The 27,828-nt window shown below is 37.5% G+C and overlaps 1 protein-coding gene across 2 annotated transcripts in view; it reads left to right on the top strand.

Moving 5' to 3' along the window:
• Positions 1–27,135, top strand: part of PAWR (pro-apoptotic WT1 regulator) — a 76,061-nt gene extending 48,926 nt beyond the window's left edge. Inside the window, exons 3-6 of one of the 2 annotated variants that reach the window (XM_039571355.1) lie at positions 10,083–10,117; positions 18,468–18,615; positions 19,978–20,082; positions 24,547–27,135. In XM_039571355.1, coding sequence (XP_039427289.1) covers positions 10,083–10,117; positions 18,468–18,615; positions 19,978–20,082; positions 24,547–24,633 — 375 coding nt within the window. In that variant the 3' untranslated portion in view covers positions 24,634–27,135. The remainder of the gene's footprint in view (positions 1–10,082; positions 10,118–18,467; positions 18,616–19,977; positions 20,083–24,546) is intronic. The other variant, XM_039571354.1, reaches the window with a different exon arrangement.
• The last annotated feature ends 693 nt before the right edge of the window (positions 27,136–27,828 follow it).

The raw sequence follows: 27,828 nt of genomic DNA, 5'->3' as shown, positions 1-27,828 counted from the left end.
ACATTTGTGCTCAGTAAAGTTTAATTTAGTGGATAAGTGGCTTAAGCTTAAAATTTTGTTTGATGAATGCATTCACTCCCAGTAAATAAAGCTAAATGTACCCATGAAGTCTCTTAAAATTGAATATTTGATTTTGTGTGCCTGTGTATGTGTACGCAGCTATTAGTCACAGGACGCGCATGAAAACGAAAGCTGAATCAAGCCTATATCTGTGAAGACTTTTTGTTCTTACTTTAGATTCACAGTTGTGCCTAGGAACCTGCAGGGTTTTCAGCACTGCCTGCTCTTCAGGTGGTTTTTAGATCCTTATGCAGAGCAAGTGTGAAGCAAAGTGTGTAACTTATGATTAGTTACTTATTATTAGATTACTCTTCCTTGTAGTTTCTCTTAACTTTGATCCTTCTGCTAGGATTTCATTTTCTGGGACCTTTGTTTACTTTTATTCCATTTTTTTATTGTCTACAGATCTTGCTGCTATGTACTCAGCCTGTATGAACAGATACTTGTTTTGTTGGTGCCCTGTTTATTTCTTTCACTGTGGAGTTCATGAAGCTGTGCTCCAGAATTACACCAGCATTAGCTGTTGTCACACAGGTCTGGAGTCTTTTTTGTAACTTCTATACAGATGTAAGGAATAGGAAGCAGTTTCTCAAATGCCCAGCTAATGTTTTGAGCAGTCTAAAGGGGCCTCATGTAAAGGAATTTATTTTTTCTCCCCACCTGTTTTGTGTTTTGGACTGGCATGGCTTAAAGTCAGCTAGGTTACAGTGGGTATCTCCTCCCAGTCTTGATTTTTTTTTTGTGGGGAAAAAAGAAAAGTGATTCTGGAAGTATAATGATACACTGTAGCTGAGGTTTCTTTGGCAAGAAGAGTCTTTGAGCACGTACAAATTTATTGAAAAGGAGGATCTTCCTGACATATCTACTTGTACAAATAGATTTTGCAACCTGCCTAATACCAAAAACTTCTGTAAGGTATGGTAATACTCCTGATTCCTGCACTTTTCTGCGCTTCTACTCTAGAGAGAGAATTTTATTTAATACTGCTTTCATGCCAGACGCAAGTCTGAAACCTAGGTAACAGTTACGAGTACCTGCTGGGTGTGTACAGAGAGGGAGGAGGTTCTTTTCTGCGGGAACCAACATGGACCAAGAGGATCCCTGCTGCTGAGTGTCCTTGTGCCAGGTGGAGAGGGGAGACAACTTGCTTAGTATTGCAGAAAGATGAGCAGAAATGTATACTCTGCACAAATACACATAGGAATAGTTTCAGACATTTTGTAACATGTATCATACATTCATGTTATTAATACCAAGTTAGAGAATATCATAGCAGTAGTTACTCAGATGTTCTGGTGCGTTTGGAAGCTGCATATTCCAGTTCCATGGTGGTGGGAGGATGGCGGGGGTGGGAGAGCCTGCTTCTTCATCTCTACATCCTTGCAGTCTGGTGTAATTAATGTGGTGGCTCAGGAGGGAGGAAGAATCCGTAATTCAGAGTTGTTTGGTGGAGACAGTCTGGCTGTGTTTATACTGTTAAAAGGTGCAAGACCTGGGTGTGAGCTCAACTGCTGCACTGCTGATAGTGCCTGTGGCTTAATTATTAGCAACATTTTCTGGCATGGTTTTGGTTCATGCTACCTAATGCTCTCTTACGTCATACTCAGGGACTGTTTGAGGAATAATGTACCAGGAGCCAGTCCCTTTATATAATATGAACATCCCAGCACCAGTTTTGGCTGCCTGTGTAGTGCTACAAGGACATTACTAGCCTTTGCTAGCTCAAAAACAACTGCATACCTTTAATCAACACGTTGGGGTATGCAACACAGACCTAGGTTTCCGGCTCTGAAAACACTGCTTTGAGCTGTAGTTCAGCCCTTGGATGATTTCAGATACTTTTGTCTGAGGGGAGCCTACAGATTCTTATTTCTTAGGGATACCACATTGTTTTTCTGGTCATTTTTCCAGCTCTGCTTTTTCTGTGAGTCACTTGAGATCTAGTCAGGCTTTTTCAGCCTGATCTAATCAGCTCCTTCACAGCTTTTGTTCTGAGTGCCTAACTGCTTGTCCTGAACTCTTTTTCTGACTTGAGTGTTGAATATTGCTTGGGTATAGAAATAGAGAATAACGAGTAAAAGAAAAGCTCTGTTCATGTGTTTAAATGTGTGGTTTTGGTTTTCTTACTTCTGGGAGCTGTTTTCTTCTGACAGATGCTTGACTTACCTGGGAGTTACTTGTGTTACCTGCAGGTATTTCTTTAATTATTTTCTCTCACCTAGTGTCCTTCATAGATTTCTTCATAGGTACGAATTGAGGGTACTTACCTTTCTGTTAGAACTCTGATTGATTCCCTAGGTATCCTTGCAGTGTTTCTGCATGGCTGCCTGGCTCTGTGTGAACAGGTGGATGAGTCATAGCTGCCTTGGCTTGGCAAGGATAATATCTATCACTTGAACCCAGGCATTTTAGCACATCTCTTAGTTCTTGTTTGAAGTTCTATTAATTGCATATTACTTAAAGGTAGTGAATGAGGCTGTAAAAAATAATGTTAAGGTTCTCATAAGTGAGTGAACTGAGTTAAGGACATTGAACTTTTCCCTGACTGAAGTACGTTATTCCAATCTGGTTTTCTTTATTTTTTTCAGTTCTTCCCTGCCGCACACCTCCCCTGCGTTTGGGGTTTAGCTCACTACACAGGCTGATCACTATGTGGGAATAAAATTTTCACTACTTCTTTCATTTTTTCCCATGTTCTTGTCTCCCTTTTTTTTTTTTTTTGAGAAAATTTTCATCTGTAATTAATAACGTGGTTTTTATTTCTTTACAAGTTATAAGTAATAATTTTGAAACCTCTGGAACATTGTAAACATATTATAGTCTTAATTTAAAAATATGTCTTATGTTTATCAATCAGCATGAAAACAATATGCTACAATTTAACAGGAGAAGATATTACATAAAAATACTTTTATGTAAGCATTTAATATTTGTAATATAATGTCCCTTCCAGTCTTATAACCATTCATGCTTTCTTAAGAGTTTTAGAAATAAAAGCTCATTTTTAGAATGTCTGCTTATAAAAGAGATTTATTGAGTGAGTAAAGAGTATTTAAAGTCATCCCTAGGAAATCCACACAAGTCAAAAATACGGTGACTCTTGGAAATAGATGTAAAATCTTGGCAGATGGGAGGATAAGGGAAGGGGAAGGAGCCTAAGGTGGTTTTGTATGTACAAGTATTCTATTCAAGAAGAGATCTAGAAAATGCACAGTTATAAGAGGTGCAAGTAGTTGAATTAGAATTTCTGCTTGAACCTTATTGAAAGCATTTTGAGGGCTTCTGGAAAGAATGACTGGAGGTTTTTTTCCCCTCCTTGGACGTTAAAGCATTTTTGTTCAAAGTTGAATTTGTGTTGCATTTCCATGAAAAACATCTCTAAACGTTTTCAAAGGGATGATGCAATTGAGAGGAACTGTCAACTCCCTCAAGGGCAGAGAGGCCCTGTAGATAGACCGTGACAAATTAGAGAATTGGGCAACCACCAACTGTATGCAGTTTAACAAGGGCAGGTGCCAAATCCTGCACGTGGGAAGGGGCAATTCTGGTTGTGTGTGTAGACTGGGAAGAGGCAGTGCAGAAAGAGACCTGGGGGTCCTGGTTGATGGCAAGTTGAACACAAGTCATCAGTGCCCTGGCAGCCAGGAGGGCCAACCCTGTCTTGGGGGGGCATCAGGCACAGCATCGCCAGCCAGGTGAGGGCAGGGATTGTCCCACTGTGCTCTGCACTGGGGTGGCCTCACCTCAAGTCTTGTGCGCAGGTTTGGGTGCCACAATGTATAAAAGACGTGAATCTGTTAGACGGCATCCAAATAAGGCTGCAAGCATGATGAAGGGTCTGGAGGGGGAGCCGTATGAGGAGCGGCTGAGGTTGCTTGGTCTGTTTGGCCTGGAGAAGAGGAGGCTGATGGGAGATCTCATTGCGGACTTTCAACATCCTCACAAGGGGAGGTGGAAGGGCAGCTGTTGGTCTCTTTACTCTTGTGACCAGTGACAGGACCCAAGGGAATGGCATAAAGCTGAGTCAGGAGAGGTTTAGGTTGGATATCAACAAAAAACTCTTCACCCAGAGGGTGGCTGGGCACTGGAACAGGCTCCCCAGGGAAGTGGTCACAGCACCAAGCCTGACAGAGTTCAAGAAGTGCTTGGATAACGCTCTCAGTCACATGGTATGATGCTTGGGGTGTCCTTAGGGCCAGGAATTGGACTTGATGATCCTGGTGGGTCCTTTCCAACTCAGCATATTCTATGATTCTGTGATTCGAGTAAATGGTATCTCTTGACTGCTGAGGGAAAATTGCTTTTGGGGAATTTTGACGGGAGGGGAAGAAAGGTATTTCATCTGTCTATTAGCTGTTTTTCACGCCTGCAGTTATTCCTGGTTTGTATTAGGATCCCATTGCCTTTCAGTTACTAAGCATTCAGATGTTATCTCACTTCAAGAGCTGAATGAAACCTTGTCTGCATTGCAGAAGATGTGTAACTGCCATTTCCAAACAAATCTCAGTGCAGAGTTGTACTGAATGTGAAAAGTAGCTGTAGTTAATCAAGATGTGATTTAAGGTGTGAATTAACTTGATTTGCTGGATGGAGATAGAACCTACCTTGATATATAAAAAGGCAGGAAACCCCAGCAGTAGACCTCCTTCTTCCATGTAGTGAAGTTGTATTTGCTGACATCTTGAAGAATGTACAGGAAACTTTGTAGGAAGCCCGTATTTGAATTACATATGAAAACAAAATTATTTTGATGGCCTAATTTCAGTCAAAATTTAACCTTGAATGTTGCAGGAATATAATTATGTAGTGATAATTCACACTACTGTATAGTTAAATTTCAAACAATTGCACATATTCTTCATGTCAGTATATATACCAGTGAGCCCTAACAGCCTAATTGGATCCAGGGCATTTGCTTTAATTTTTTTTGCAAACTTTTTTTTTTTTTTTTTTGCAAAACTTTTTAAGTAGTGTTTCGAGGGATTCCAGTGAACCATTTTCATAGTCCAGCTGACTCCAGAGTCTGTACTTGTTTAAAAACAATGTTTGTTAGTGCATTTTAACCAGCAAATTTGTAATAGTAGGGTTGGTTTAATATCTGGAAAACTTTGTCAGACACTTGTAAACACAGACAATTCTATTTATTTAAAGCCCGATGACCAGCTTGTTTATGTAATCTCTCTGTTGGCCAGATGACATACCAATGTGAGCCAGGACCAAAGAGGAGAGTTAGCCAAGTTCCTTGCATCCTAGTTTGACAGAGATTTAATTGGCAGTAAATGGTTTCATTAATTGAAATGGTCTCAGCTGCCTTTTCTGTCCTTGTATATTCTCTTGTCGCAGGTGCATGTCTGTGTGTTAGTCTGTGCAGTGAATCAGATGAAGGAGCTCATATGGAATGAGAGAAATCTTCGCTTTCTCCTTGTTTTTTTTCACGTAGATCACACTCTGTCCTGCATTACTACCATCCACACAATCACTTTTGTAGACAGAACAAAAAGGGAACATGACCAGTTTTCTGGAGCAATACTGATTTATGTCACTCTGCAGTGGTTTGCAGAGTGTTCACTAATAATTTGATTTATTAGCGAAGTATATACTGTTAAAAGGTAATGCAAGCTGCCTGAGATCATGTGCAAGAAGTAAATTTTAAAACTGTGTTTGAAATACTGCATTGAAGTGAGTGTTTGATTTCAATCTTGGACGAAGAACTGATGTTGGTAGATGTCTTTGGCAGCAGTTACTTTTTCACCAGTATGAAAGAAACCATTGGCATTGTTATGGATTACTTCTTTACTTACTGTTTTTCCATCCTGGATTTCCACAGACTGTAAAAAGAATTCCTCTTTTAGAGGGAGACTCTCAAATGAACTATCTCTTCATTGCTCATGACAAATCATTCACTTTTATAGTAATGATTAGATATTTTAAATGTGGGTTAAAACTCAAAGTTAAAAAATATTAAGGAATATAAACCAGATTTGTAAATAGGAATTTATGTTAAAAAATATTCATCTGCTTTTAGGTCAACTCTTGGTCAGAACGGGGATGTCCCTCCTTTTCTCCTTCCCTTTCTTCATTTCCTACCAACCTTCAGTTCTCCAAAAGTGGAGGAGACAAGATCTTAGATTGTAGATGCTCGCCTCATTTTAAGATCTTATGAATAGTTAGAAATCTTAGATTAAATCTTGATTGATAGGCACATAATGCTATTTACAGTGTGACTACTTATATTCATGTTGCCAGTGACCTTTGGACAAAGAACGCACACAAAATAAATTTCACAAGATGAGAATAGAGATGAATAATACATTTTCCTAGTGTTTTCATCATCACTTTAAAGCATGGTTGGTTTGCATTTACATTAGAGATTTCAAAGTAATAAAAGTCATAATTTACCAAATCTGCAATATTAATTTGGAGTTCAGAGGAATTTTTTTTATGCATCAGATGTGCATTTTTAACGTTCTGTTCATAGTAGAACTACAGAAATAAAAACCACTAATACTTACTGTAGAAACATCTGTTACAAAAGACTTGTTAATTGGCTCAAGGTTTTTTTGTTTGTTTGTTTTAACAGCTGTCATTTGTAGCAAATGAGAGAATTTGCCATGCACTTTGTCTCTGAGCATTTGTTTGCTTTCCCAGCTTTTTCTGAAGAACTAACTTTTCTGAATTTGCCAAACTTTTTAAAGTGTCCTGTTGAGTTAAATATACGAGTCTAAGTGTATGTAATTGCTTTACAGCTTATATTTACATTTAGTGTATGAAAATGTCTTAGTAAATATGAGGGTATATGGTGAATTCATTGCATCCTTTTAGTGTCTAGAGTACAAAACAAGCATCTGATACCTTAAGATTTTTTAGTACGAGTGTATGTGTGCTTCACTAGACTGCAATCTCAGATGCAGTTTCTCCCTTTATCATGGATTCTGCCTTTCACTGCAAACAGAGGCGAGAAAAAGAAGCTGTTAAAAAAATAAGAACTGAGGAAGATTAGAGCCCAGAGTTCCTACTTTATTGTATCTGCAGGCAGTTAGGCAAAATTTAGACCCGATGTAGCTCTCCATCCAAACCTAAAAAGGCAATTGAACGACTTGTCCATAGCTAAGGGGGCAACTGGGATGTTTCTGAGACCATCACCACCAGATGTGTCTGCAATTACTGATGTGGCATTTCAGTTTTCAGATACAGTGAACATGTATCTGAATGTATTAGATGAAACAATTTGAATCCCTTTAGGTATGGGAAGTCTCCAGTCCAAGCTTTCCAGACAAAGCAGGATCACCTGTAGCAAATTGCTCAGGACTGTAGCCAGTTGGGGGTTTTTTTATTACCATGGATAGAAATATGTCTCCATCATCTTTACCCCATAAGGAATTTGTACACATTGGCAAGATACCTCCTGAGCATTCTTATTCTCCTGGCTGAACATTTCCAGCACTTTCAGCTTCTCCTCATGTGTCAGATGCTCCAGACCTTTAATCATAGGTCCAGCTTTGCTGGAGTCTCTCCAGTATATTGTTCTTATACTGAAAAGTCCAGAACTGGACCCAGCATGCCAGCTGTGGTCTCACCAGGGCTGAGTTAGAGCAGAGGGGGATTAGAGAATAAACTGAGTTAGAAGGGACTCACAAGTCCAACTCCTGTCCCTGAGCAGGACACCCCCAGTGGCCACCATGTACCTGGGAGTATTGTCCAAGTGCTTCTTGATGTATATCTGGTTTGGTGTTGTGACCGCTTTCCTGCAGAGCCTGTTCCAGTGCCTAACCACCCTGAAGTGTGAAGAACCTTTTCCTAATATCCAGCCTAAACCTCCCCTGACACAATTTCAGACCGTTCCCTCGGGTCCTATCCTGTCACCAGAGAGAAGAGATCAGTGTCTGACCCTCCTCTTCCTCTCACAAGAAAGTTGTGACTGCAATGAGGTGTCCCCTCAGTCTCCTCTTCTCACAGACCAAGTGACCTCAACAACTCCTTATATGAATTCTCCCCATGTCCCTTCACTGTCTCTGTAGCTTTCCTCAGGATGCTGTCCCTCAGCCTGCTGGCAGTGCATCCTAAGGATGCCATGGGCCTTCTTTGCTGCAAAGACACAGTGATGGCTCATATTCGACTTGATGTCCACCAGGACACCCAGGTTCTTTTCTGCCCAGCAACTTTCCAACCAGTCCACAGCATGTACTCGTACTTGGGATTATTCATCTCCAGACTCAGGTGCAGGACTTTGCATTTTCCTTTTTTTTGAACTTCATGGGTTCTCTGTAAGTCATCTCTGGATGACAGCACAGCCACCTGATGTATTGTTAACCTCTCACCCAAGTTGTTTGTAGTGTGGAAAGTTGCTGAGGCTGTACTTTGTCTCATCATTCAGGTCATTAATGAAGTCATTAAACGGTACTGGTCCCTGTATCAGTCCCTGCAAAGTGACTGGCGTCCAGCTGGACTTAATGCTGCTGGACCTGTTGGACCCAGTAGTCACTGCATCATGGTCTACTTACCTGGTCCATATTTCCATATACAGATGTTGTGTGGGAAGGTGTTGAAAGCTTTGCTAACATTGAGATAAATATCATCTGCTATACCTTCATTCACCAAGCCAGTCCTCTCATCATAGAAGGCTGTCATGTTAGGTGTGGTTTCCCCTTCATAGATCCGTGCTGATTTCACCATCTGGTCCTTGAGGATTTGTTCCATTTCCTACTCAGGGACTGAGTTAAGGACTGTCCTGTAGTTCTCTGGGTGATCCTTCTTGAAGAAAGGAATGACATTTACTTCATTTTAGTCCTCAGAAACCTCCCCCTGCTTCCATGACCTTTCAAAGATAACCTACCCCTAAGTAAACTTTAAAAATAGTGTTGGTACCATTTAAAATTGTTTCTCTGCCCTTTTAGAGGTAAAATTAGATTCCTGTTTCACAGCTGTGAATCACTGATTTTCAGATGCTGTCATCAATGATAAAAATAGTTATCAGTGTTAAACTGGCAATTTTGCCAAGTTTGTGGGTTTCTTTAAATAGTTCCCATGACTTTGTTGAATTTTGTTCTTCTACTTGTCTTAGAGATAAAATGTAGAACATATGGCAGAACTTAAAAATGCTTCATAAAATAAAATGTACTTTCAGATCAAATTTTTTCTATAATACAAATAATTTTTCAGTTCTATTTTCTATAGTAAAATAATATTCTTTGGATCCTAATTTTTAGCTTGTTTACTTACAAAGTCACTAATGTGCTGATCAGTGAAGGCAGTGTAATGTTTCGTAGAATTTTCAGAGTGGATGGAGTTTCTCTTGCATCTTGTTTTGAGAACTCATTTACTTCTTTGCCTGCAGTAAGTGTTCTAAGTAGACAGAATTTCATACGTCGCCATTATTTTTTTCTTGTAAAGGCAATTGCCAACTCCTTAAATATTCTTTTCTGACTTTTATACCTGTTATTTGCCGGGGGGTGTTTTGCCTGTGACTAAGAAAATAATTGGTTCATGTTCTTACAACGTCCTAAAAATATTTATGGACTTACTCTGTCAAATCTGAGCCATTGTTTACCAGTTGAAACATGTCTTAATTTTTGTACTTGACAGTGTCAGTTTTTGTTTCCATCCAGAAGGACAGCAGTGGTGCTGAGGAATTGGAACAGTTTTGCTCTGCTGCTCTTAAAGTTAATGAACAGCTATCAAAGTGCATGTGTTTCCATACTAGTTAGTGGTAGTGGAGGTGTGCTGGTGGCAGGGTGTGAGCTGTTTCACATCTTGTACATGCAGGGGGATGGAATAAGTGCATCCAGTTTTATGATGTAATCAGAGGTAATTTAAGGCTTCTTAGGTGGTGTTCAGAAGCAGTAACTTGTTGAGAATAATTCTGGTATTGTCTATACCTGACAACAAAAGAGTGCAAAACTGAGTTTTACAGTGGCATGGGACTGCTCTTACTGCTGACTTAGTTTTCTGTGGAGGGATAAAGTATTTTGGCAGTATAGATACAAGAAAAATATTAATTAGTCTTTCCTTTTTGTTTCTTTTAGGACTCCTCCAGGATGGTTTCAAGCAGGTATAAAAGGTATGCGATCTTTGTACACAACACATTTTTTTTACATTTCTGCTAGAAATAGTGCTGATTAAATGTTTGTTTGTAGTAGAGGCCATCATACTGCTACGGTAGATATGTAGCCTGATATTGGGCAAAGGACCTGAAAGATGCAGCAAACTTATCCAAAACCCTCTATTATGTTACTATTTTAAAATAAATTCAGCTAGTGTTTTGCTGGGTCTTACTAGGACTGAATGGTTTCCCAACCAAATGTCGAACTTGACTACTCATTGCCTAGGAGCCAGTATTTTTACAGTTTATATTCCAAAGTTTAATAAAGGAAGATAATTTTGTTGCTCTCCACAGTAACACTGAAAGATGGTTTTGTCATACTACTGTCTCAGTTGTAGCAGATGTTTCTCATATATAGCATGTCCTGTTTGTTACTTGTTTGTCTTTGAGTCAAGTATTACCCTGGTCATTACTCCAGCATTTTAATCAGAAAAATACTTCAGAAGCTCTTGATGCACCTGACCAGTGTGTGAAATTTTTGCCCATGTGGAATTAAGACTGACAAAACTATCACAACTATTAGGAAATGTTATGGTAACATGGGGTTTAAAATATGTCAAGTGAAGCAAGACAATCACGTAAGAATGTTTTTATTTGGTACATGGATACATTCTGTTTTAGGTATCCTTTACTTGGGTAAAATGTGTAGATGGTTAATTCATCATTGTGTATATATCATGACTGTAGAAGAAAGTGCAAAGAGCACCTACAATTACCTAGTCTTCACTGCTGTGTTTTCTACCCCTCAGACTTGTTCACCTGTAGAATCATAGAACAGTTTGGGTTGGAAGAGACCTTGAAGGTCATCTAGTCCATTTCCCCTGCCATGGGCAGGGACACTTTCCACTGAACTAGATTGCTTAGAGCCCCATCCAACCTGGCCTTGAACACTTAGAGGGAGGGAACACCCATAGCTTCTCTGGGCAACCAGTTCCAGAGTCTCACCTCCCACACTGTAAAAAATAATAACTTATCCTGTTATGCTTTAGCTTTTCTAGCGTGGTGTCTTTTATATTTATATTCCCAGGTTCTCATAAACCCAGCTGAGTGATGCTTTTTGTTGCTGTAGGTTTTTTTTTTTTTAAATCACTTTGTCATTGCAGAATGGGTGGGATTATTGTCACAACCTTAATAACTATATAATTTCGTGATTCATTTCTTGTTAATCAAGCACATTTTAGTTCAGTCTTTACTTCCTCATCAGTCCTGGTGCAGAATTTTATTGCTGTTTGTATCTGCCAAATACTTAGTGGTGTGTGTCATACTTCCGTGGCTTTTCATCAGCCTTATCTCTGCTTGCATGCTGTATATACTCACTTGCAAAAACTTGGTTGTGCGTGGGGTGGTAATAAATAGAAGTTTGCACAACCACATTCATAACTTACTTGAAAATAACCTGATTCTTCAGATTAGCATTGCAAAAGTAGGGAACGCCAAATCTAGAAAATGCTAAATAAGACTTTGTTGTGCAGTCTTCCCTCAGTCAGCTTTAGTTATATGTGGGATGTAGGGTCTTTGTCAACTTCCCCTGTCAGGACAGGCATCACATTCAGGAGGAATCTGACTTGCTGTGAGGTGCAGCTCAGTATTTTATGGATGTTGCCATCTGCCTTACTCATTGCATAGTCTTGAAACTTCATGTTGAAAAGGAAGGATTACTTTCCACTGTCAGCACAGTGCCCAGTACTCACAAATAGTGGGTTTTATTCTAATTGTACCTCCCTGAGGTATACAATGCCCACTGTGATTAGAGTTAGTAGTATCTATTAATTTTCCACAGTGTTTGGGAATTTCTACCTCCCTGAAGTAATTTTTCCTGTGAGGGTACTTAAGGTATGACTCCCAGTGGTTTAACTTTCTGGTATGAATGGTAAAGGAGTCAGAACCAGAATTATTCTGGGCTTGTTAGCTTCCAACATCTGCAGTAAGGGTAGGTCTTACAGAAAGCAGTCTCCTCTACAGTAATTCTTATTTAGATTACTCAGATCTCACTGAAGTCCCAAATACAGTAGGAGTCCCTTGGAAAGTCAGTTGTTGGAGCATGGTGCTGGTAACACTAAGGCTGCGGATTCAATTCCTGTATGGGCCATTCACTTAAGAGTTGGACTCCATGACCCTTGTGGGTCCCTTCCAACTCAGAATATTTTGTGAATCTGTGAAATGGAAAAATGCCATTCTGTGCTTGCACCTAGAACTGGAATGTGGATGCCTAAAGGCTGAATTGAGATCATAAGCTGCTTCAAGGCTCAAATACGTTCAGTTTAATGTGCTTTTAACAGTCTTGGGTGTACTCCCTTAGGTTGTCAAAGCAAACTGAGAGTGAAGCATATTCTTACACAGGGACAACCACTTTGAGATCCTATTTGAAACTTACTTGCAACAGTAAGTTGCCAGTACTTTGTGGGAGAGAGATTGTTGGTAGACTTTATAGACATATGATAGCAAAAGGAAAGCATGTTTTCCTAAAATGTTGGATTCTGTAATAGATCCTCTTTCCCTTTGAAAGTTTGCATTATTTGCCAGAAATATTCAGGTTGCTTTCTTCCATCTTTACTACTTCTGCTTCTTCTGTCTTCTCGCTCTTCCCCAGTTATTCCTCATCAAACATGGGATCTTCCTCATCTCAGCATTTTTCTTCACTTCACTGGTTTCCATTTCCTAGCCCAGTTAGGCACCCTTTCCTTTCTCTCCCCCTTTCTCTTACATACTTATGTTTAATCATTGAGGTCCTAGTCTTCTCTTTGTTATTGTTCTGATTTCTTGTGGTTTTTTTTTTTTTGGTTGGTTGGTTTTGGTGTTTTTTTCCCTTCCTGTTTTGTCTCCATTATCTGTCCTTTTCTGACATTTCGTCCTGGATTACTGATACCATTGTGGACTTCCAGTACCTTTTCTTTCCCTTTCCATGTAACCGTTTTCATATTTTATGTTTGGACTTGATGATCTTAGAGATTCTTTTACAACTTCAACAATTCTGTGATTTTGTCTCTACACTGAGACACCCAGCCTCCTGTTCCTGACAAGAGAAGAGAGACTTCAGAGCAGAGAAGATCTGTTCTTACAGAATCACTGTTTTCTTGGTGTGTTCCAGGACTCAAGCAATTCTACAGATTTTACACTATGAATTACACTGGCTACTTTCCCTTATATGGATGCAACAATCTGTGACTAAACATTTATATGACATTGCTGGGAAACCTGTTTCCCTGAGTGTCCATTGACTGGAAAACATGTTTACAAATGAACTCTGCTGGCTGCTGTGTGTTTCTGTGTGCTTAGTGACTTGGACAAACTGAGCCTGTCTCTTCGTGCTGTAGAGTAAATAAAAGTTTGTGATGAGGATCTTAGTCTATAAGTGTAGTCTGTCTTCTGAATTTACTTCAGAAATTTTCACCCCCCCCAAAAGTTTGTGAAGGGGTTCCTTTGTAGTTGCATGATTAAGTGCATAAAATATTTTCAAAAGAAAGTGATGGCTTTGTTGTGATCTGGAGTGGTACTGTGAGATCTATTAAAAGCATGACCAGAATCTGCAAGGTCATGCTGACATGAAGGCCGCAGGACAGGCAGGAGAGTATCTGGGAGCTGGGGTCAATCATGTGTCCTAACTGTGAGCTTCATGTGTTTTAAATGTGTAGGTATACTTAAGTTGTAATAGCCCATATCAACTTCCTATTCTTCCATTTTCCACTCAGGTTTTCCTAATGTGATATGGCTCATCTTGGCCATTTCAAACTACTGTTATGAAACTGGGTATGCCATTTTTTGGCATTTTTCACTGCTTTGTGAGTAGTTATTTTTAAGTACCAAGCACGCTGCCATTAGTAAGAATGGTTTTCCAATTTAGGTTTGATGGTATCAGCATAGTTGGTGTTACCAATGATTTCTTAAACATGAGAAGAACAAAGTGCATTCCTTTATTGAAATATTTGAGTCTAATCTACATGTAAATGTGAATTAGGTTTTTCTTGTGTTCTGTGAACTGAAAGGCTTGTTTGCAAGTAACTGTAAAGCAAGGTGTGTATGCTGACATAGAAATATTTTTATAAACACAGAAAGTTTGTTTTATCAGCTTACTTTAAGGACTGTCTACTAGTTTTTGAACCAATTCAGTTTCTTTTAAAAAAATTGTAAAGCAAACCTTGTAGATTGGGATTTAAAGATTTTTTCATGGTTCTTGAATCAGAGAGATCAACTGGATCAGTTTACAGAAGGAGCTAGATTAAAATCTCTTCATGGTTCAGAAGTGTGTTCCCCTTAAAAGTTTGTTTACTAGTGGAAATGAATACAATATGGTATGGTTTTGCGGCTTCCAGTCGAAATGTCAGAGAGGATTTTTGCCCCCTCTTTCAGGATAGTACAGCACATTAGCATGGAACCGTAGAGATAGAGACCATTTAGCACTAATTGTAAAAGACTACATCATACTCCAGTTTATCATTCATGTAAGAGCTGAAAAATAAATGGGAAAGTAGAGACCATAAAAAAAGAGGAATAAGGTGCTTCAGAGCACTCACTGGAGGGGCTGTGAGGGAAATGTTTGAACGCTGCTGAAATTACCTTGCTCAGGGTTTTTAGATAATTATAAAACTTAAACTATAACAGTTTACTTTCCATCATACTAACCTTGATCTCACTAATTAAAGAAAAACAGAGCTGCAAAATACTGTTTCATAATGCTATGCCCAAACTTGCCTGCTTGCCTGCATTTAGGAGTTTTGCACTGAGGGCTGGCTTTGGAAGCATTGTCTCATCTAGCTTGTTATCTTAGGACCACTACATTGCAGAAAAGAGCATTTTTTTTTTTTAGACAGAGGTCACTCAAGATGTTTTTCTTGACTTTTGTAGCCCTTTTTGAGTCACCGCTGATGTTATGAGAAGGCATAAACACCTAGGGTTTATTTCTGCAGAAGGTTTTGATGGTCTAAGTTGAGCTGGCTGGAGTTCCTCACTGCCCCTTGGGCCAGTGCTCATGCAGCCAAGCAGGGCACTGCTTCAGGGAGCCACTGTGACTGGAAGTTGATGGCTCGCTTTTGCTTGGCTGCTCGATTGCTGCATCAGTTCCTTGAGTAGTTTCCCATTCACCTGAAGGCCAGAGGCAGGAAAAGTGGAGGGGGCTAGGGAAGTGCACTGTAGAGAAGACAAGACTGCCTTTCCGTAGTTCAACTCTGAAAGCCACAAATTTGGCTTAAGCAGTCTGAAGTGAAGGCCAAGGTGCCCTATTTAGAAATAATTGTCCTTTGCTTCTTCTAAAGAAGCTAATAGCAACTGACTGGATTGCAGTGACATAAATAACTAGGAGTTTCCAAATCAGGTATGGTTATAAGATTCTGGCATAAAAAGAAACCTGTTGTAGTTGAAATACAGTTTTGACAGGGTGAAATGGCAATTTAGACAGTGCTTTAGAAAGACATTGAAAGAATCAAAGAAGCACTAGAAGGCGCAAGAGGTATTCTACCTTGCTGTAATAATGCTTTTAAACCATATCTGTGTGAATAACTGATTTTACTGTAAAGGAAATAACTAGGAGCATCGTTCCAAACCAAAATTTCTGTTTCTCTGTAAGAGTAGTGAAACTGATTTTGCTATATGTTTTTTGTTTAAGTACAGCTAGAAAAAAACCCTTTTAAAATATAAATATATTTGTCTATTTTTTATATAAAAATAATCTAGAGGTATACTTTCATAGACAGTATCTTCTTTGAGGGTGGTTCATAGATATTTCCTCTTAGTAGACACCAAGTTCAGTGATACTGTTTTTCTGGTCATCATTGCGCCCTGGCAGCCAGGAAGGGTCCTGGGGGGCATCAGGCACAGCATCACCAGCCAGGCAAGGGAGGGGATTGTCCCGCTCTGCTCTGCACTGGGACAGCCTCACCTTGGGTGCTGGGGGCAGTTTTGGGTGCCACAATATAAAAATGACATGAAGCTATTAGAGACCATCCAGAAGAGAAGCAACAAGGATGGTGAAGGGTATGGAAGGGAAGCCATATGAGGAAGGGCTGAGGGCACTTGGTCTGTTCAGCCTGGAGAAGAGGAGACCGAGGGGAGACCTCATTGCAGTTATAACTTCCTTGTGAGGGGAAGAGGAGGGGCAGGTACAGATATCTTGACACTTGTGACCCATGACAGGACTCAATGGAAGGGCATAAAGCTGAGTCAGGAGAGGTTTAGGTTGGATATCAAGAAGAGGTTTTCCAGCCAGAGGGTGGTTGGGCATGGGAGTAGGTTTCCCAAGGTAGTGGTCACAGCACCAAGCCTGACAGAGTTCAAGAAGTATTTTAACAATGCTCTCAGGCACATGGTGTGATCCTTGGGGTGTCCAGGGCCAGCAGTTAGACTCAATGATCCAGCTAGTCCCTTCCAACTCAGCATATTCTATGATTCTGTGATTCTTTCTCATTTAATGCTCATAAAATGACATTGCATCTGAAGACTTAAGTTCCATTCTTTGTGAAAGATGTGTCTGTTATGTCTTGGATAGTACATTTTTTGCCATTGCTGTGTACTAGCCATTGGTTATAACAACCAAAATAATGAACTTTTTATCTGCCACATTCCTGTTAATGAAACCCTTCCTGTCTAGGTATTCTTCTGTCTAATCTTTGTGTAGGAGCTTCTGCCAATATCACTCACTGGAGCTGAGTTGAAATACTCCAGTATGTTGGCAAAAGTGTTCATTTTTGAGTGATGAAAAACTGAGACTATTTTTTGTGTGGTTTCTCCTTGAGACATCAGCAGCATGAAACTACATGTCTTTCAGAAAGCTAAATAATCTAGAATTTATAGAGTTAAGTTAAAATATTTCTCTTATGTTGTGTTGCAACACGCATATCCGGTCCTAGAAATGTTTTTTAAAAAATCTTCTGGATGAAGAATAAACAGTGCTAAATATGGTAATAACATTAAGCTACAAAATTCCTTACAATTGTGTCAGTGTGTCTTGGAAACTTCACACATACTGGAGCAGAAGAATATTTATATCCACGAAAAGATAACCCCTTTGCCAGATACTCCTGCTTTTGATTTGCAGTGTATCCATCTAAATCTGCACGTTGTCAGCAGGGGTTTTCTAGAGTTATGAAATGCAAAATTGTTAAATGAACACATTAATCATACACTCTTCTGTGTTTTAAAGGAAATGTTGTAGGGATGCTCATAGTGCTTTTCGTTCTTTTCCTAAGTGGTCTAGAAAACCAGTGTATACATACTTCAGCTGTGTGATTTTGCAGAATCACAGGCTGGTTGACGTTGGAAGGGACCTCTGGGGAAAATCTTGTCCAGTCCCATCCTAAGCAGGGCCACCTAGAGCTGGTTGCTGAGGACCATCTCCAGGTGGCTTTTGACTATCTCTGTTATTCTTTTTTTTTTTTGGTCTTGGCAGTTTGTCTGTATATCTTCTGTCTAAGAAGTGTAATTCTGTTGAACTGGAGAGGGAAAATCAGTGTCTCTTTGCCTGCTCCAAGGGCACTCTGTTCTGTTGTTCTTAGTTATTCATTGGAATCATCACTGAAGGTAAGTAACATTACTGTTAGGAAGAAAATGGCTGTGGGAAGGACACTGTTAGAAAATGGTTGACTTGTCATACATATTTTTACATTAGCACTGTTTTTGTACACAGCAGTAGTAATGGAGAACCCACATGCTTTTTTAATAACTAACTTATGTGCACTTGCAGTGCTTATCTGTTGATTCCATGACAGGGATTTTTAATAGAGACATAATCTAAACCAAAAAACCCCATAGGACCACTTAAGGAGTGTCTACCAACAGAGGTGTGACAAACTCCTCTGTATCAAAGTTTTGAGGTAAAATATCTGGAGATGGCATAAAATTAGTTTGTTGGGTCACATCACTTTCTCACTTTGGTTTGCATTCCAGTCCCTTACAGGCCAAATCCATAGATCCTGAAAAGTCAGTCAGTATTCTTCTTAAGTTTTGGACATGTACTTGTTTTTCATTCTATGTTTTCATCTACTTAAAAAGGTGCTTGGTTTAAACTTTGTAGTGGCACTTCGGTTCTTGAATTAAAGTTATTTAGCTTGGTTTTTAATGTTCATAAAACTTGAAAAATAGGGTAAGTTTGTGTTTATAGTGTATTACCTATGTGATGAAAGCTGCATTATTCAAGTATTTGAATCCCTGAGGCAGTGAATTTAGTGAGTTCTCAGCCACACAAGAGCTGTGAAATATGTTCTCTTCAGTTTATTAGACTGACCTATTGACTGCTTTGGAGAGCACTTCTGTGACTGCTCTAATTTCCGTGTTGTTAAATGTGTAAATAGGTGTCTGCTTTGCTCTTTGCCTTTCACAGTACAGCTAATGCACCAGAAGACGATGCTCCAAACAGATATTCCCGAACAGAGAGGACAACTTACAGCAGATACAGCAGGGATGCAAATTCTTCTGGCAGTTCTCTACCAAGTAACATTTTGGAAAAGAGGATTGAGGAACTTGAAAGGGTAAGTACTAACTAACCTTTCCATGACATATATCTGAAATAAAGTACTTTTGAAACTCCATGGGGAAATTTACAAGTAAAATACATAGAAATGATGCTAAATGTTTGAAGTACAGATAGTTATGTCTACAAAATGTATAAAGAATCAGACTGAATGAGAAGAATGTGAACTTTCAAATCACAGATGTTTAGTTTTCATTTGGTATGTAAGTGAGAAATAGTTAAGGTAAAGATAATACACTTAGAGAGCCAGCAGTGCTCTGCATGCTTCTGTTATGTACCTTGTGACACACCAACATAGACAAATACCTTGGGGGAAGAAGAGGCTCACTGGCTGTTCAGAAGGTTACAAGCTGTTTTCTGATCTACTTGTTGGTGTGGATTTTTTTAGTATACTGAAATATAAAATTTAATTGCTATCCAGTTGTTTGTTAAAGTTGTAAACATTTAAAATACATATTTAAAACAAGTTTTCATTGTTTCGCATTGACTTCATACAAACCATTTTGGGAAAATGCAATAATGTTAAGCTGAGCTTTTCACCTAAGCCAATATATTGCTAAATAATGTCATCTCTGTAATCTATTACTGGTTTCTCTGTCTTCCTCTGAAGTGGATTTTTTATGGGTAACTTGCCAAATATTCTTGAATTGTATAGGTGAAAGTTACTAAGTAAACACAATTTGAATGGGTCTTCTTTTGGAAAGGGTGAAAATAACATCTATTTTGTAGCAATTACTATTTTTTTTTTTTAAAGACTTGAGGAGCCTTCATTTGAGTAAAATACACCATAATCCTCTCTTCTAAATCAGCTTCTTTCTGAAATGCTTAATTGCCAGTAACAAAAAACAGTAGAAGATTTAAGGTCCTTTTTTCAATATCCTGAATCTTGACTTACTGAATTCCTAATGAACAGTTTCATTTTTTCTCACGTTTGGGCCCACAGATTTAAAACTGAGTCTTCATTTCTTGTTAATGGTATTATAAAAATACCAAAACAACAAAGGAAAACCCAACCAACAACAAAGACTAACCCTTCCAATATAAGAAATTTGAAAGCTGATACTTTACATTCACTTCTTCTGGTTTGGGCCCCTGTCCAATTCTGTATTCATGCTTAAATTAAATATTAATTAAAACACATGAGTCAAATATCAAAAATATTTGCTGTTGGTAAAATATTATCTTAGATATGATTCTTTAGCTTCTTGAAATGTAAAAGGACTTGAAGATGTGGGTTTGACTTGCTGTAGAAAAGGAATTATAGGTGTGTGTTCTTCTTTGTTTTAGATGGTATTAACTTAAAACTGTCTCTTAAAACAAAAATTTACATTTCCAACTTCATTCTGTATTCTGGTTATAGGAACTTGCAAAAGAAAGACAGGAAAATGCAAGATTAATGAAGATGGCGCAGGACAAAGAGGAACTAATTGGAAAGCTGAAAGAAGAAATTGATTTATTAAACAGAGTAAGGAAATACTTTCTTACATGGCCCTCTAAAGAGGGGATAAAAGTCTCTGCATTCTCTGTTGTATTCTTCAGGCACCCATATCCATTGGGCAAGGTCAGAAGAGAATTAATTGAGGGCTTTTTTGTATTTGTGTAGCTTTTCAAGAGGTATGTCAATAAGTTATATTTTCTTTCTAAGGCGAAGTTTTACAATGACAATATTTGTCATAATTGACTTCCCTAAGTCCAGTCTTATTAGAGTACCTCAGTTCCTTGTTGCTCTGAGTGTTCATAGAGCAAAATAAAAGCAAAAGCTCTTTATGTGCTGACAGATATTCTCATACTCTTTATTGTTGATCCCAAGTAAACGCAGAGCAGGACAGAGGGCAGGAGACAAAGAGGTAACATCACCAAGCAAGGTGTGAAAGCAGGAGAAGAGGAGTAGGAGAGTGAGACATGCTTGGAAATGGGACAGGATGAGAAGTTTTAAAGTTGATAGAAAAAAGTTCCACCAGTTTTAACGGCAATCAGGAATTCTTTCATAGAGTGTATTATTGACCTCATCCTGCACTTCCTGGCTGAGGTGTGGAGTCTGGATGTACTAGAGATACATGGGTCTCTTCTAGTCCAGTGCAGATATTGGCTTTGGTCAATCCATCAGTGAAGGGAGGCAATAACTGCATGAAGCGCGTCAAACTTAGATGTTGCAGCTCCTCATCTATAGTAAAGGAGGACAGCATTCACAAATTTGCAAACTAACCTAGAAAATTAAAGGACATGAGATTATTCTGAAATACGTATTTTGTTTTTTATAGGAAGAAAGTTTTAAGTTAATCTGTAGGATAAATGAAGCATTGTCTGTTTTAGAGAGATTTCTATTTTAATTGAGGTATTGGTCTTCATGCAGTTCTTTCATTCTGCAAAGAATCTGTCACATCTAAGCTGATGACCTTTCTACAGTTGAAGCAGGTGTTTGTTCCTTCTGTGTAGTGGATGGCAAAGCTATTTAATACTGTTGGTCACGTCTGACTTCCTGATTCAAAGGTTGGAAAGAACAAATCAAAAGAACCTAAACCACTGAAATCTTGTGGTTTAGGACCATGACTTTTTGAGAGGTTTGCTGTTCCAGAAGCAGTGTTATTTTTTGGCTATATTTGAAGTATGATATGCTAAATGAAATCCGTCAGGTGTCTAACTAGAAACTGTCTTTGAAAATCTATTGTAAAGTTAGGCACTGTCTGTACCTTGCCTATGTTAACTACAAGGGCAGTTTCTGCTTGTTGGAAGAAAACATTAAACTGGTCCTTTCAAAAACAACTTTGTTACACAGTGACTAAAACTGTAACTTTCCATGAGATCTACAAATCCATCTTATAGGTAGATGCTTTTAAAAGCAGAAGAGAATGGATTTTTTTTTTTTTTCTCCATCAGGTCAGCATTCTTCATAGCTTTAATGTTGTCTGTTTGCTCAATAGAGTGCAAGTTATGTCTGTGTCTCTTGGGCTTTTCTTAATGATGAAATAGCTGCCTTTTGATTTTATGAGCGGCATAATTATTTGTCTCCCTGAAATCATGTCTCAAGTTAACTGTTAAAATACAGTTTTACTTTCCTGTTTATTAACTCTTGGATTTATGATTGCTTCTATATTGGCTATCCATGTGGATTTAGAAAGAGAAAATGTTTAAAAAATTAAGCTGCAGAAATACCACATCAATCTCATGCTTGAAGGTTAGGGAAATTATTAGGGCAGTTATATTTGCTTCAGGTTTATTATCATAACCGAGAACATGAGAGCCAGCACTTGGACATCCATCTGTTCTTCATGGAGTGTCCCTCTGTAGGCCTAGCACCAGGATTGGATGCTTTTCATGGAAGAACAGTTGTGATCTTCAGCCTTCTGTTCAGATAAAAGGATGTCCTGAGGACTAAACTTCATTTAGTGAGTCTATGCAGAGGTCTTCCTAAAAAATTTTGCTGGTAGGCAGCCTAAATAGGGGTCTCTAAATTTGAGCATCTACACATTCATTCATTCTCCAGCTTTTCTGTTCATCAAAATACACAGTTATTGGATGTTAAGATGCACAGGTATGGAAAGAATGTCACATCAAAGACCCTAGATAACTTCTTAAAAAGCCATTTTTTTGCATATCTTTCTGACTGCCCCATCCATATTTAAAGAAATGCTCTTTCTAGAAGTTTCAGTCAGTTTGTAACCATGGATGCATCCCTGATTGGGAAAGACCTTGTGTTGCATTTGAAAAACTTTTTCCAAGAATCATGAAAATTTCTTGGTAGAATTTTTCTGATTTTAGGTAAGTATATTTATTTAATGTGACAGTCAGTACGTCACAGAGATACTTAAAGAATATGAGCTGCATTTATATTGAGGAACAGAAAAGGCTTTCTGCAAAAAATGGCATTCTCTCATTCCAGTATATTAGACACTAAAAGTATGTCTGCGATGTTGTTTGTAAGAAAGGGGCAATTGCTTTTTAAAAATCTTAAATATCTGAAGGGAAAGGCATCTCAAAATATTTAAATACTTTGTAGGCAAAGTTCAACTGTCAACTAGTTTACACTTAGTCATCTCTGACCTCACTAAGATGTCGTCGTAGTTAAAAGTGTGTTTGGAGAGAGTCTGTCAGTGAGGATTTACAGTCCAGTTAGTGTCAATTGTGTAGTTATCAGTTCCTTTGGCATGTGAAGTTCAAGCTTTCCTGCTATTGCATGGTTTTTTGCTAATAAGCATAAATTAGTGTTGTAATTTTGAATAAGAAATGCTAAATTTCAGAATAGCAAAATCCCCTCCATCTCTCAGCCCATTGTTTCTGTAGATATTTAAACTGCAGCAGTTATTTTTCCTGGCTTATATTGAAGAAACTCTTACATGTAGTAATTTTTGGAATGTTACTTCTGCAGCATAAACATTTCACAAACTTTTAATATTTGATTTTGAGTCAATTATACTAGAATTTTAAACAGGAGGTTTTTAGGTAAGCTTTAATTGAGGCATCCGTTGGTTAGGTCAACAAGTTTGAACATTATTTAAAGTTTTATGTATACCAAACTAAAAAAACCCCTATTTTCTTGAAAATATGTTGTCCTTTCCATCTGATTATTGATCTGAATTGCACAAAAGAGAATATAAAGTGTCTTTGTTTATAGTAAATTGTATTTATAGTATCTATCCATCAAAACTTTATCTGTTTAGATGTTTAAGTCACTTCTATCCGTTATGTTGGAGTGGTCAAATGCTTTTCCTGGAAGTGATTCATACTGTGACACAGCCATTACTTCTGTGAGGCAAAGAGGAATTTCTGCTAGTGATTTCTTGATTCCACACTAGAAAATAATAAAATAATTGCAAAGGTATTGTGGTATGGATTTTAGCTTGGCAAACTGAAGAGGCTTTTAAAAATCATTATACCAATTGAATATGTGATCTCTATTGTGCATTTCTGGAATGACCTCACTAAAAAAGAAATAAGAAACTGGGCTTTGTATGTCAAACACTGCTTAACAACTGAAAGGGCCAAGAGAGAGAAAAATCTTCTCTTTACTACTTAAGGCAACAGGACAGTTTTGCAGACTTGATTCAAAAGACACATAGGCTTTCTGGTGAGAATTCCGGTTTGTTTTCCTTTGCCCACCTTTCATTTTTCTCCTTAAAATCCTGTCCTTGACATCACCCTTCTGTTTCTTCATTCTTTTTTATTTCACATTGTTTCTTGCATGTGATTTTTGTACAGTAAAATAATTTTTAATGAAGTAATGTTTGTATTAAGCAGCCATTATCACTGGTTTTCACTTTAAAGGCTTGAAAAAACTTGGTAGGAGTGAAGAAGTGAAATGGGAACTGGACAAAAATGGTAATTAGTGGAAAAGACAAAAACATTTGGGGTGAAAGCAATCTGTTTTGAGCACCCATTACTACCGTGTGTGTGCTGTCTGTTCTTTCAGTAGCAGTTTAGACAGAAGGTACAAAATCCAATTTTATTTTTTTTCCACGGAAAACAGAAAAAAGTGGACAGGCATATATTTTTCTGAAAATTTTGATGCTTAATGCACAAAGGAGGTCTTCTTGCAGTTATAACCAGTGGTCTGTATGTGTGAGTGCCATAGTTGAAGACAAGCAATCAGGGGAGCAGGAGCAGTAGCTGATTAATACACTCTTTGTATATGCCAGAAGAATAATCACCCCCCATTCTATTTTGGTTTCTTTATGCATTAATTCCTGATGTAGCTTTGATTTGAACATGTTCTATTTAAAGGTGCTTGAGAATATAATATTAATGTTTTGTAATTACAGTAACACTTGGAAACAGGCTGGTTTAACAGTTTTAAGGGTATCTACTGTGACACTAATTCTTCCCTACCCCAGCTTCCTCATTTCAGAGCTAAGACACTAAATTCCTGCTGCTACTAATTGAGAGTTTGTATTTCCGTCCTGAGAAGTGTTTATTTTTCTTTTTTCTTGTACAGGATCTAGATGATATAGAAGATGAAAATGAACAATTGAAGCAAGAAAATAAAACCCTCTTAAAAGTTGTTGGACAGCTGACAAGGTAGAAGATCCAGGTGTCAACGAGGAAAGATTTTAAAAACTACTGATTGAACATTAAGGTCAATATAGTAATATTTCCTGTGTTGCAGTATGTTATAATAACTGTCTTTGTATTTATTGTTAGGAAACCAGATGAATGTTTATTTTCATAGTACTTTCTCCTTCGTTCAATGAAATGGCATAAAATTTGGGGTATATTTTTAGCTTGCTTTTCACATAAGCATAATTAAAATTTTTGACATATTTCAGAATATTAAGTTCAAAAATATTTGGATTTTATATCTTCAGATTACAACTGCATAAATTACAGTAATCTAAAATGATTAGCACCAAGATCACTTTCAGTCCATGTGGGTGTATATTTTTGAAATGTATGGAAGCAATACATATAAGCTTTGTTTACACAGATTCAAAATATGTATTTTGGGAAGTGCTTCCTTTTTTGTTCAAACAGCTGTAAAGTGGATGCCTTATTACTGATGTATAACATTTTGCAGATTGATTATTTGCTCTAGAACTCTTATATGTTGAGTTTTTTTACTGTGTCTGAAAGATTGACAATAGTAGAGAGTAGCAATTTTTTTTCTGTGTTTAACAGTATTCTGTCAGAAGGGGAAGGTTTTACTAAAAAACAACAAAACAAACAAATGCAAAACACCACAAAGCCAAATAAATCACCTCTGGCATCAGCATTAATAAGTTCTTAGAATCATATTGAAGTTGTGCACTGCAGTTTATTTTACAGCCTTTGCTTTTGCAATGAAATTCAAGTTTGCAATCAGACAGTTAGTTTGCTGTGTTGAGAATTCAGACAAAGCCTGGAGCTTTCATTTTAGTAGAGACACTTTCTGTTGTCATCCTAAAATTTGTAGTGATCATAACCCATACGAGTTTTTTGGTTTTTTTAAGCTGAGTGAAAATTTTTTGTACATAACGAAGTAGAGGGGCATACTAGTGATTTATGCCTTTTTGAAACATCAAATAGATAAAAACCCCCTTTTTATTCTTGATTTTAAACTAACAAGTTGTTTAAAAAGTGCCTGATTAGATGTTATGATCCAGTTATGATTGTGTACCGATTCTTCTATAACATGATAGCTGACAAAATTTTCCTTAGATTTTAACCACAGACCTCAGTTAACATTTAGACTGAAAATCATTTGTACTTTATTTCATCTTAATACAGCCCATTTTTCATTCTTGATCAGATTAAATGTACATGTCCTTTGAGGAAAGACACTAGAAATTAAAACATTTCAAAGAGTCCAGGCTTTTTCTTGACAATTTTGAAGTTTGGTGTCAGAAAGTTACATACATACACTTCTTGTTACCTTAAAACTTAAAAGCAACTTTAATATAACAATATAACAGTTGTTATATTAATATATATTTATATGAAGTATATATAACAATTACCTTTTCAGATTTGCCAATTGTTTTCATAATGTGTATTTAATGACAGTGTTTGTTAAGTTTAAAATCCAGCTATTATTGTTACACTTGGGATTGTGTTGGATATAGAATAGGTTATTTGGCATTTATGCATTCTGATGAGGAAGAACTTTTCAAAGCTTTAAAGTGTTTTTCAAGACACTTATAGTCCAGGATGCCTCATTGTTTTCCTTCACAGTGGATGAGATCCCATGGAACACCGTTTAAAACCTTTACTTAGGGGGTTAAATGGTACAGGGGGTTTGTATAAGCCCTTTGAACTACAATATACACCAATGAGTATTGCTTGTAATATTACTGAAACAGTAAGAAGTCCCTTAATTATAAGTTTCATGAAGTTAAACATTCAAAGTAATAATAAAGTCAGTTGAAATGTATGCCTTTTGAATAAATATGAAGCTTTCTCTGGAAGAAATCTGATTTCCTTCTCTGTGTACGAGGTAGGAAATAAACATACCCATGTACTGCGTGGGATGTCAAACATATTGAAGCATTGTTAAGGACTTACTGCAGTACACACAGATATCAATATGAAGTTGCAAGTGAGATGTTTCATAAAATGTGTTTCATGTACATTTTAAGCCAAAGAAAAATAGCAACAAAGAACGTAAACAGGAGTTACTTGTCTTCATATTACCTCTTCTTGGCAGCAGTAATGCCAGAATTAGAATTTTTTTTTTTAACTTGTACATAAAACTGACAGAAGTATTTGGCAGAATTTCTAGATTTCTAATGTAACTGTTCTTGTTCGGGTTGTGGTTTTTCTGCTCTGGAAAACTTGTGGTAGTTGAGTTTTCCTCTGAAAACAGTCTCATAATCATAATGCAGAGTAATTTGCAAAAAACATCCGTTTTATGTATTTAAATAATTTAAACATCGTTAACCTATGAGTAACTGAATATCCATTTTAGTTTTGAGCATTGACTAGTTGTGGTGATACTTGTTATCGGATTAAAAAATGATTTGAGATTCTTCTACTGCAGGTAAATGATACATGTTTAATAATAAAGATTGTTTGCCTTTGTTCAAATAAAACAAAATGCTTTTTAATCCAGGTTGAGTACTTACTGCCTTTTAAAGGAGAATTAATACTGTCTGTCTAAAATTCTAACTGGATTTGTCCCCCATATTGTGAAGTTCCCAACCTGAATGCTAAAATTAGTTTTGCATTCACATTGGAATTGTCAAGTGTGTATGTATATGCAGACACACAAGAGAGAAGTCTGCAAATGTACACTATACTTATTTTTTGCTTCAGGTATGTAGTGAGTATCCTTCCATCAGTTCGATAGAAATGATCCTTGCTCCTACTTCAAGGTAGAAGTATAACCCTTCCCAGGAAAAGGAAGGATGTTACAGTGCTGTTTCTACAGAAAGTGAATTGATTTAACTTCATTTATCTTCTGCAGGTTCTATATAAGTACATGTTCTCTTCTCCCACACAAGCAGATTTGTTAAAGGCGATCTCCTTTTCACTTGTTGCTGCAGACTACACATAAAGAGAACAAGTGGATAATCAGTTAATACCAGAGAGATAATAACTATATCACAGTTTATCATAAAGTTTGTAATGTTGTTGTTTTAAAAGAATGTAAACATAAATACCACAAGTAACCATGCATTCAACACCATGATTACTTTATGGATAAGACATTATCCATTAAGAGCATTTGCACTTAGTAAATTTAAAATGTTAGGTGAATTTGGTTAAGGATGACTTCCTTTATGAAATCGTGGTGGCTTTTAGA

This window comes from Corvus cornix, chromosome 1A (genome assembly GCF_000738735.6).
Source record: "Corvus cornix cornix isolate S_Up_H32 chromosome 1A, ASM73873v5, whole genome shotgun sequence".
Classification (NCBI taxonomy): Eukaryota; Metazoa; Chordata; class Aves; order Passeriformes; family Corvidae; genus Corvus; species Corvus cornix.
The sequence above is the reverse complement of the archived record's forward strand: the minus strand, read 5'-3'. Positions and strand labels throughout refer to the sequence as shown.